Source organism: Megalopta genalis, chromosome 15, assembly GCF_051020955.1.
Source record: "Megalopta genalis isolate 19385.01 chromosome 15, iyMegGena1_principal, whole genome shotgun sequence".
Taxonomy (NCBI): domain Eukaryota; kingdom Metazoa; phylum Arthropoda; class Insecta; order Hymenoptera; family Halictidae; genus Megalopta; species Megalopta genalis.
The window spans coordinates 7,224,488-7,235,455 of NC_135027.1; the positions used below are offsets into that span (position 1 = coordinate 7,224,488).

Below are 10,968 nucleotides of genomic sequence, written 5' to 3' on the forward strand. Positions count from 1 at the left end.
GTGAAGTACACTGTTTTTGTTGGGTCTATGGTTTATATTTATGACTAGACTGAGGATGTTATGCATTTATGGCAAAAATGAAATGTTGAAATATAAAATAGTGAAAAGATTCGAAGAAATTGAGGACGTTGATGTATTAATTTCAACTTATTGAAATTATTTTAGAAAGGAAAAAAATTGCGCATGTCTTTCGTGTCTTGCAATTGATGTTGTCAATTTTTATTTCGCATAAAGATCCGCAGTCTATTTATGACTACACTTAGGACACTCTGTCGGCCTCACGCATCTACGCGTTAATACAGTAAATATACAAAATAAATAAGAACATAAGATCGAAGACGAAAGAAATACCACTACGCTAAATATTTCATTGCAGTTAAATTTGTTCGCATTTTAAAATTATTATTAAAATTTGAATATTTCACATTTCGCAATATAAAAATGTTTGCTTAAATGTCACTTAATTCAAGAGAAAGTATCTTTGCACGAAGATCCTCGCGATAAATAATGTTCTCGAGAGGATAAAATAACAGTAATTGTTAAAAAAAAAGGACGCTGAAAGTTGTAGGTTTAGTAATACATGCTTTTGTTGCATCGTTTCGTAAAGTCTCTTCCACGGTGATTCGTTCATTTAAAATTAACAATTAGCCGCATCCGGAAGGCACTTTTAGCTGTTCAATTACAGTGACTCGAAGGAACGAGTTTAATTAAATTTCCAAATACTAACTCAATTACAACCAGGTAGAAATAAATGTACACACCGCAACGATAATTCCGAGAAACCTCTGAACTAACGGAATTTCATCTGCAACCACTCTGGAAATCTTATTTCTACCGCTTTGCTTAACCAGCATTTCGAAATTTAATTTAATCACTCTTAATCTCGTTAACTATTTATTTCTATTTGTGTTCGCGCGCGCGCGCGCGCGCAATTTGTACTTCGCAATAGAGATACACTGTCTTATTTTATTTGATTCGATTTGCTATCAGGAAATGTACTTCCCCTTTAATAGCTTTTAATTCATTGCTGAGATTATGCTTTGATTCGCCACTTCGTACTTGATTTTTTGTTTCGGATACAGCTTATTTAAGTTCACTTTTTACGCGGCTACGTTTCTAAAGGCAATAGTCAGAAAACTCCTGTTCTTTTTCTAACTCGTCCTGTATCTCGTCGACGCTTTTACCCTCAGTTTCCGGTACCATAATGGCAACGAACGCGGTACCGATTAGGCTAACCATTCCGTAAGCAGCGAACATCGAGGAGATTCCCATAAACGATAGCATATCTTGGAAAACTTTGGTCGCTACGAACGTTGATACCCAATTGCATGTGACGCTCGCGGAAAGAGCCGTCATTTTCACCTCCTCCGGAAAGATCTTCTCGATCAAGATCCAGGGTATTGGGCCACAACCAACGGCGAAGGCCGCGACGTAAGTTACAATCGCTAAAAATGCCAGCCATGTAAAACTGGAAACATCGTGTGTGTTCTGAAGCAAAGGAAATGCAGGGTTAGTCGATTTTGCGTTATTTGAAAGTGGAAATTTGAATGAAGAGAACATTAAATTCGCTAGAGTTGGGGGAGGAATCTTTAAAATTAAATAATAGGGGATCTTTCAAATTAAATAATGAAGAACCTTTAAAATCAAATAACGAAGGATCTTTAAAATTAAATAACGAAGTGTCTTTAAAATTAAATAACGAGGTATTTTTAAAGTTAAATAACAGGATATTTAAAATTAAATAAATAATATAGCCAATTACTATAAAATACTATAGAGCTAAGAAAATGGCAATAACTGTTGTAATTAAATTGTTTGATGCTTCGTATATTTAATGTTTAAAATATTTTTGTTTTAACCTTCTGACGTTTTATGCGACTGACGTTCGCGGATTGATATATTCGTTTTCTGATTACGAAACGGTGAGAAACATTTACCTTGAGGCGAAAGTAACCAGACAAAATGAACATGCAAACTGACATGATGGATAAGCTGAGGAAAAATAGAAGTTTCCTGTTGGTGCGATCGATCAGGCTCCCCGAAGACAGCGTGGCGATCACGTACGTCAATCCGACGATAATCGAACAACTTGTCGAGCTTAGGGGAAACCTTATATAGTGGAATATCGTCGTCGCGTAGGATATCAGGCTGTTCATCCCTGACAGCTGTTGAAACATCATCATACCTAAAAGGGGAAAGAATATCAGAAATCCGTGCGTTTCTAGATTCAGAAAACAGTAAAGCACTTTACTGATTTACAGTTGACCCTCCGCTGTCACACTTCCTATGCGAAACACGTGAGTATGTCATGTTACACCCAGCTCAAATTTCAAACGACTGTCACTCAAAAACTAACAATACTATTGAAACCCAAAAATTTTTAAATATAATTCGATCAATCTAGAGTATTCTTGATATTCTTGATATTTTACTTCCAAGTATATTGAATTAATTGTTAATTTCGTTCATGTCAGTATCATCTTTTCAGAAAAAAAAACGTGTGACATTTTGACCCAGCGTGACGGCAGAGGGTTGATAGTAAAATTCTAATTTGAAGATAGCAGAATGTAATTTAAAATTCGTAATTACGTGGCTCTCCGAATCCATTAGAACTAAATTGCAAAATGCAAAATAAATGTCTAAATCGATTATAAAAACCAGAAGCCAAATAAAATTGACTCCCTTTCTTTAAGAATTTTGATAAGTCAAAAATAATATATTTTTAAATATAAAATAAACGAGCATAATTAAAGTAGTACCATAATTATCTTAAGTACTGATCTAAAAATTCTTTGAATCATTTCAGTGATTTAAATATCACCTTTTTGTTTTTATTATGATTGTATAAAACCCGCGGTCTGATCATAACAACGAGAAATTTGCATTTACATGATATAAAACAGGATGACCTGGATGTCGACGTTTGCACAAGGTCGAAAACATTCGTAGACCGCATAAAACAGTAATGAAATTCTTGCGTGGAAAAGTTCATTGAAACACAGGAGGAAAATTTTGTATCCGCGTGTGAAAAGGCTAATTTCAAGTCTCCCGTAAAATTTCAAACGTGATAAAGGGACTTTGAATTCAAATTGCGTGCCGCAGCTGGCTGGAATGTAAACCGGACTCCGAATAGCAGAAAGTAGACCGTGTATTCAAATATTTTGGGCTGCAACTTCAATTTAGGACGCGCGAATTTGAATGTCAATATGGCGGATTGGAATTTGAATGTGAATATGGCGAGACAGGTTTTACTGTGCACGCGCGTCCCAAGCTCGGATTCGAATTTCAATATCGCTCACGGATCTTTTGTTCGCGCGTGTTATTTGTAAAAACGATTTTTCCTTAACGGTGGATATTTTTTTACGGTGGGCGAATGATCGATGAAATGATTTACCGAGTGCAACGATGGTGGTCTTTCGATATTGCAAAAGTTCAGAAACGGGAGCGTTCCGTCTCGAACTTTTCTTCGTGAAACGATTTCCGCCGAAATGGGTTAGGATCTCTTGAGCTTCTGCTTCACGACCCTGTCTGATCAACCAGATAGGTGATTCCGGTATTGATTTAGTCGCAATCGAGAGGAAACCAGGTGCGAAGGCGCTGAGAAGCGCTATCGCTGTCAAATTATCGGTGAAATCTGGGAAATAATTATTATTCAATTTTTTACATTGCTGTATGTAAACGAAGCTTCGTGATTTTCTTTTAAATAACAATCGCCAAAGAGATCGTTATACGCTATACAAATTCTTAGATACTTAATTAGGAAACCTTCAATTAATTCGTAACGTTTAAAAGATTATTAACATTCTTCATAGCGATAAAATTCTATTCAATGCAGCTCATCCTCGCATCAAATATTAACAAGACTATTAGCGCAGAGAAATTACGATTTCTTCGAATATTACGCTGTACATTTTAATTTCAGATGACAACACTTGAATTATCAAAGCGAAACAATTATTAATTGAAATTATTTAACCGAATTATAGCTAACTTGCTAAATATATATTTCGTTGAATTAAAGCTCACCTAAGGAGTAAGTGAATAAAATTCCAAGGGCGGTTTGAAGCTGGAATATCATCGCCGAGTATTCTTTGATGCAATCCGTCATTAATTCGGAAAGATAGATCGGAATCAATATGGTGGACGCGCCACACGACAGTCCCGCTATGAATCGAGCTAGAAATATCCTTGCAAACGATTATCCTAAATCAGTTTCAGAATGTCCAAAGTTCTCCGCTAGTTGATAATATACGAATAAAGCAGTCTCTATTGCACTTTAAAATTTTTTTCGGAACGGAGCTTTCGAGCTATTATCACATAATTGCTAAAATTTCGTTCAAAGTACACCACTACAATATTCGTGCGTGGATAATTAATATCACCGCGCAACGACAGCGCCGTCGAAAAGTTAAACGATCCCAGCTCGTGAAAAATAAAACGCGGATTAAACGGCCGTTAAAGTCCACGTTTCATAAATTTTGTCAATCCGCGCGAGGTTGCACAAGTGCAGTCGCAACAACGGGAGAGAGAGAAAAAAGAATTCGCCGGTTGTTAATTCGGTCGAGATTAAAGCTGCTTCCATCTTTAATTAAGGAGCAGGGCGACGCGCACCATTAATATTTACAGAGGATAATAAAGAGACGCTGCTCACCATAGTTTGCTCCGTGCAAACCCGATAACGAACCAGCACAACGATAAGAGCACGCTGCTTATCAGAATGCTTCTCTTCCGACTAATCCTGTCCGCAATTGTTCCTGCTGGCACGCTACCAATTATGGCGCCCAAGGCCACAAATGAACAGATCCAGGATGCGCCCTGGTCACTGATAGGGTCGCCATGCCGATCGAAAATCGGCAATGCGATCGCGGTCCATGCGAGATATGTGCCGATCGAGAAGTTCACTAGACTGACTGCGATTTTTCATATGCAACGTAAACAAACGAGAATTGCAACTACATTGTTTATATTGCCGTGAAACGAAAATTAATTTCGCGTATAACCGAGTTTCGTGTTACTATACTGCGGATTTTATGCACTTATGGCAAACACGCGTAAGTGTAATACGACCTTGCGAAGAATTCGAGAATACTACCGCATTATTTTTTATATATTGACATTAATAATTAAAGAAATACATTTGTGTCTCCCTCCGGTTTCTTTCAGTTAATAAATCAATGCTTTATTTTGCATGAAAACCTACCGTTTAGTTCTTACTGTTTTTATATTTTATACATTTTTTTATATTTATAATATTATATTATAATATTATATAATATTTATAATATTTATAATATTATAATTATATTATATTTAATTTTTTATTTTATTAAATTTTTATGAATTACTTTGCTGTTACTTTGTTGAACACGTGGAAAATTTATTTCAGCCACTGGACAATTTTTTCCTATAACAATACAAGAAATTGATATAAAAGCTTAACATTCGCAACAACTGGCTTCTAATTTTTTATTCCCCCTGATATTAGAAAAATCTTACGGTGAGACATTTTTAGACGAACTTTTTTATTCAAGCACATATAATCGAAGTCTTACGAACTCTAAATAAATCCAATCTTGTCGTTGTTATAAAACAATATACATTAGTGACGCGTGGGCGATTCTCCCGTTATATTTTCTTTTGTACGTTTCATGCTTTTTCGCCGTAACAAATGCATAGAATCCGCATTCTACTAATCCGAATCTGCCATAAATGCGTAAAATCCGCTGCCTATTAATCCGTGTCCAGCACATAATCATGCAACGTCCACTGTCCAGTTAAATGCTTTAAATATCCAATACAGTGGCAAAAAGACCACGAAGTACAATGACAGGCGTCCGACGCGTGCACATGATTCATTCATACAAACTGTTCGGCGAAACAATGATCCATAAGATCGTTCCGACAACTACTGTATTCACGTGGAAGAACTCTCGGGCAACAGATCAGATCGGCGAACCGACGACGACAGCCCCGATCTCGGAGCACGGATCCCCAAGATCGATCGATCTCGCGAATCTTTCCTCACCCAGCACCACCAGCGTGAACTGCGATCGCTTCGCGATCCGTAGATCGCGTGCTGTGTCGTCGTTCGCGAGCGACACCGCCATTTTAACGGCCGCGACGGATCACACTGTCGAATGTCTCTCGGTGAGAACCTCCGTCTCCGAGACGTGACCTTTTTATCGTCGCAGTGTTATCTGCTAGTCGCTACCTACACCCGCTGACCTGCGCCCGTTATGGCAACGTAACGAGCTACAAAGAGCCAGCGATTAATCACGTCGCGCGATAACCGGGTGCATCGATTAATGATCGACCGGTTCGTTCGGCGGACATTCACGTAATTGGACACAAATTATCTGATCAGCTTAAGTGTCGAGCAAAATAATTATTAACCCTTTCAATGTTTAATCTGTATGTCGCACGAACAACGGACCACGCTGTTTACGATCACGTCATTATTTATGACACCGTGATTTACGTACGATTTATAATAGGAATATTATGTAAGCACACACACACAGTTAGCACGATCTCAATGGCATTCAGTTAAAGTAGATTTTTCTTCTACCTTTCCAACGTAGTCTGCGCTGAAATGGTTGAACTGAGCATTCGTGGTCTTGATAAGATCATGCTAATCATTTTCTAGTGACTCCGACGAGTCGTAATTCTTCTACGAACACAATCAAGCTGCTAATCGCATAAACTTCATTTACACAGTCTAACAACTGTGTACTTTTACTGGAACAGATTTTCATTTGATAATAACACGATCTCGTCAATGAAACGATCGTTCGAAAATACACATAAAGGTTTCCATTTAATTTTTACATTTATAAATTGACGCTCTTAAAATGGTAAATTTTAATCAACGTGGCCATCTTTTTGCTGATTACTTGACCTTAGGCTTGATCATCATTTTTCAAACGATTGTTCCGAACAATCTGACCAAACGAAAGATTTCATGAAATTTCATAACTGTTTCAACTGTTCTCTCGAGTGTTCTTCAACAGTAAATTTCATAACTGTTGAAATGGCGCTGGCTCGAAAGAAACGCGGCGAGTGGGGGCGGGGCGAAATTGGCAGCGAAGACACACTTTGAACTTCTCGAACTTCTCCAGAACGTAACGTAGGACGTTATTTATACTCCTGGCCATCGAACCTCGTTCATTCACTTTGCTTTTGTCCGCATCTGCAGAAATTTCAAGCTCTCGCCGAACGGGAGAATCGGAAAATAAACGTCTTCTGCTCCTGGCCGAGCTCCAAACGAGCGACGCACGGTAGCTACAGCAGAACAGCTGATATATCAAGGCTGATATTTAATACCGCAATAGTGTTGGTATGTTTTGTTGTGTAACCGTAAGTTGATACATTGTTTGGAGACTGCGGAAATGCGGATCCAGGCTGTGTTACAGGAAAGATCCAAGCGCGTGCGGTGTTGTATCGAATAACCATAGTGGGAAAACTTTTGAAAACTGGAATTACGTATTGTTAGTCGTCCGGGGATGTTCTCGTAAAGTTTTCATCTTGAAAAGTACCTTCGTTCACGTTCGTTATCTACCATTCTAAGCAGTCGCGAAGCATTAAACGTTTTACCGTGTCATAGTTAAATGAAGGATGCGAGCCTCCGAATTTATGGCAAAAGTTCTCCTGTAAACATTACATGTTATCTCAACGTTCTACATATTTGTAAAATGGTGGATAACTGTTAATTATCTAAAGTCAATAATTTAACAACACTCGAAGCATTCAACATAAATAAAACATATCTTTGTGGAATTTTAATTTATTTTCTTAACGGAGAAAAAAACTAAGCTTTTTAAGGAATTAGGTTTTTTATATATTCATTAACTGAAAGATATAATCATCAACTGAAAAATATAATTTCGTAAAGACTCTAATTCAACAAGAATTAATGAGTAGAATAAGAAGTTTCATTAAAAATCAAGCTTTCTATACAATCATGAATAACCTAACGACTTCAATCATCAAATAAATAAAACAGAATAAAAATTATTTAGGAATTTTAGGGTCGATTTATTAATTGTCGATGATGGAAATATATTTGGAAGTAGTGTTTACTGGCAGTTGTCGAAAAATCACCGAACAAATTCAGTGAAAGGTTGTTTTGGCACTGTCCAGCAGAAAAAAAAGGATCGGACGGATTCTGTGGGTCGGGCTATCGACCATGGACTGAATCAGCAGGTCTTACGTCTTTTGTTCGCATCATTGGCGAATTCCTCGGCAACGTAATCGTAGGTCATGGTCCTCATTCACCGGGAACAAGAAACTTTCGAGAGGCGCCGACCAAGGAGCAACATCCGTGAGTTGTATAAACTCTGACTTGCTGTTCTTTATGTGTTCGTTCGAACGAGATCGAAATTTCGAAAAGCAAATGACATTTCCTTAACAGGCATCGTTGGGAATGTTTTTATTTCCTTCTTGTTCTCTTTTCATTTCTACTTAAACGTTGACAAATTATGTTTGCAAATCGCTTTCTGAAAGCTGAGAAGCACTGGAAAAATGATTCGCATAATTTACAATCCGATTTATATATTATAACTAATTTATAATAATTTCTATAAGATAATTTACTTAATATAATTTATTATTCTAATATTCATCAATCCGATTACTTTTTGCCCAATTATTAAAAATTAGTCATAATCGTTGATCATTAATGAGATTACTTTCTCCCAACTCCGTTCATAACTAAATTCAAGCGATAATACAAACAAGTTGAATTACGCTGAAGATTTCTCTGATCAAGGAGCTTCATTGTTATTAAAAAGCCCGCGACTGGCAACTCGATAATTGAATTCCCGGAACCCGAACGCATCGGTGCCTGCAACCAAACTAATTAACGTTACAACCCAATAAAACGATTCGCGGAGCACGCTTTTCATTCAGAATCGCCGAGAAGCGTGTGAAATAGCCCTGAAGAGCGGACGAGAGTTAAATAATAATTTTAAATCGAATCAATGAATTCAATTATTCGATATAAACCGGCCCGGACCAATGATGATTAAATACTTCGACGCCTCCGCGATTGTTGCCCGTCTGGCGAATGGCGAACGAACGAAAATAGAAACATCGCGGAATTTGTTGATCCGAGCTAGCGCGCACAGGGCTCCTTTAATTAATTAATCGTTATTGTCCGCCACGGCCGTATCACCTCGCCCCGATTCTGGATCAAAGCAAATTATTCATTTAATTCATTCTGTCGACGATACCCGCGCAAACAACCCGAGTCCCATTTCATTAAATTTTCAAATCCAACCTCAAAGCCGATTCGATTCGGAAACAACCGCGGCCCGCTAGGAATGCGGAATCACGTCGATGATACACTGCGAGAGCCGACTATTCAGTAAATTACCGAATTCATCGTCAAAGGATGATTGCTTTTGTAAAACATGCTGACGTTTGTCCGCCAGTAGTTTTGCTGGACAAGCCCTCGGGGACAGAGTCGCGAGCTAAGGATGCTTTAACCAATCCGTGAGAGTTCTGATCACAGAATCGCATTATCATTAGTACAACTACAATATTAATTTATTCATTTGCTGATCGAATTTATTCGGGAATTCGTGTCATGTTCGTGTCGTACAGCGATCTTTTTGTCGGTCCATTTGCTAAAGAACGTAAGCATGATGTGATCGACATTTTACCATTGTTCACCGAAAGAGTTACAAGTTAAACAGTTAAAATTATAGAATAATTTTCTTTTAAATAATATTTCCAAAAGAACTTGTTACGTTATATTGATATAAATAATTTGACGAATTGTGGAGATTATTATAGCCTTCGAGCAATTTTTTAAGAAATTTGTTCACTTGGTCTTCGGTTCTAAAAAAGACTTTTACAGGGATTTTAATTGCCAGAAACTAGGTATTCAAATAACTATATTTATTTCGACCCCAATTGGTCCAAAGCCCTGTCGTCCAACTGTTAATAATCTGCAGAATCTATTTAGTATGTGTAATGTGTAACCTTGACATAACATTTTATATAATGTACAATAAATACATGTATAATAATTTATATGTGAACGTATCAACTTGATATTCCAGCTGTCGATCGTGTTTTCAAAAATACCATTGTTTACTTCGTGTTGCTTGATCATTTTTTACCACGACACGATTCAATTTCATTGCGTAAGATTTACATAACTTTCCATCGGAATATATTTGAACTGTGCAAGGTTTTCTTAGACGCGCTCTTTCCATTTTAGCACTATCGAACAGTCAGACCGTTTTTAATTATATTTAATATCATTGTTACGTTACATCATTGAGAACTACTACTTTTCCACTCTTATTACAATCTAAAGCAAGACAATATAAATTCACAGGACCGTTAAATTTTATTATTAGGTGAAAAATTACGTCACATGAAAAATCGTGGTATAATAATCTGCTTACAATAGCCATTTTCCACAATGTTTGGTGATGACTGTGTCCTTCTTTAACGCTACTTTGGCTGCCACGTCACTCATACGTGGGTGATGGATTTTAGATTTGATTGGATCAGATTTAGGTCAGACTCGAAGAAACATTTTTACGCCAATCTCTATCATATCTGCTAATTCTATTAAAATTTAGGATCCACAAAACGTAAGTATGCTGAAGAAGTAATTGATTTTACGCAACTTAATTCTTTGGTTTAAATTTGTTCGAATAAATCACTTAAAATTTATGAAATGCTTAGGTTGTCGACGTGGCAGTGAAAGCGTTAAAAAACCGTATGAAATTCTCTGATTGTGCATGTTAAAAAAAAAACAACAAAAAGAGGTTACAAAATCGACCAAAAAAATACTATCCACACTGAAACACTCTAATTCTAATGACAAACTTCTAACACACTTTGCCGGTGTTGATTACCTGTTCGGCGTGTCAGCCGAATCCGCGGAAAACGTTGAAACGTGCGGACAGTAATCGAATCGTGAGTGGGAAACAAGAGGGAATAAAGAACTCG

At 37.2% G+C, this 10,968-nt stretch overlaps 1 protein-coding gene across 2 annotated transcripts; it reads right to left on the minus strand.

Annotated features, from left to right (window-relative positions):
- Nucleotides 1-188: 188 nt before the first annotated feature.
- On the minus strand, nt 189-6,142 carry LOC117219513 (facilitated trehalose transporter Tret1). Of its 2 annotated transcripts, none has more exons than XM_033468693.2 (6): nt 6,026-6,142; nt 4,652-4,910; nt 4,027-4,187; nt 3,395-3,634; nt 1,938-2,185; nt 189-1,488 (listed from the first exon to the last, which is right to left on the minus strand). In XM_033468693.2, the coding sequence occupies exons 1-6, from the start codon at nt 6,105-6,107 to the stop codon at nt 1,117-1,119; spliced, it is 1,362 nt and encodes a 453-aa protein (XP_033324584.1). In that variant the 5' UTR covers nt 6,108-6,142; the 3' UTR covers nt 189-1,116. The 2 variants fall into 2 exon arrangements, with proteins under 2 accessions (XP_033324584.1, XP_033324585.2); XM_033468694.2 differs by having other exon boundaries at nt 5,799-6,117.
- Nucleotides 6,143-10,968: the final 4,826 nt, after the last annotated feature.

Bases quoted from the DNA above. Each gene is read 5' to 3' on its own strand.
- LOC117219513 (XM_033468693.2), bottom strand. From the start codon at position 6,107: ATGGCGGTGTCGCTCGCGAACGACGACACAGCACGCGATCTACGGATC. The intron at 4,911-6,025 runs GTGAGGAAAGAT...GAAAAATCGCAG, and splicing joins GTTCACGCTGGTGGTGCTGG to TCAGTCTAGTGAACTTCTCG. The intron at 2,186-3,394 runs GTAAATCATTTC...TTCCCCTTTTAG, and splicing joins GACCACCATCGTTGCACTCG to GTATGATGATGTTTCAACAG.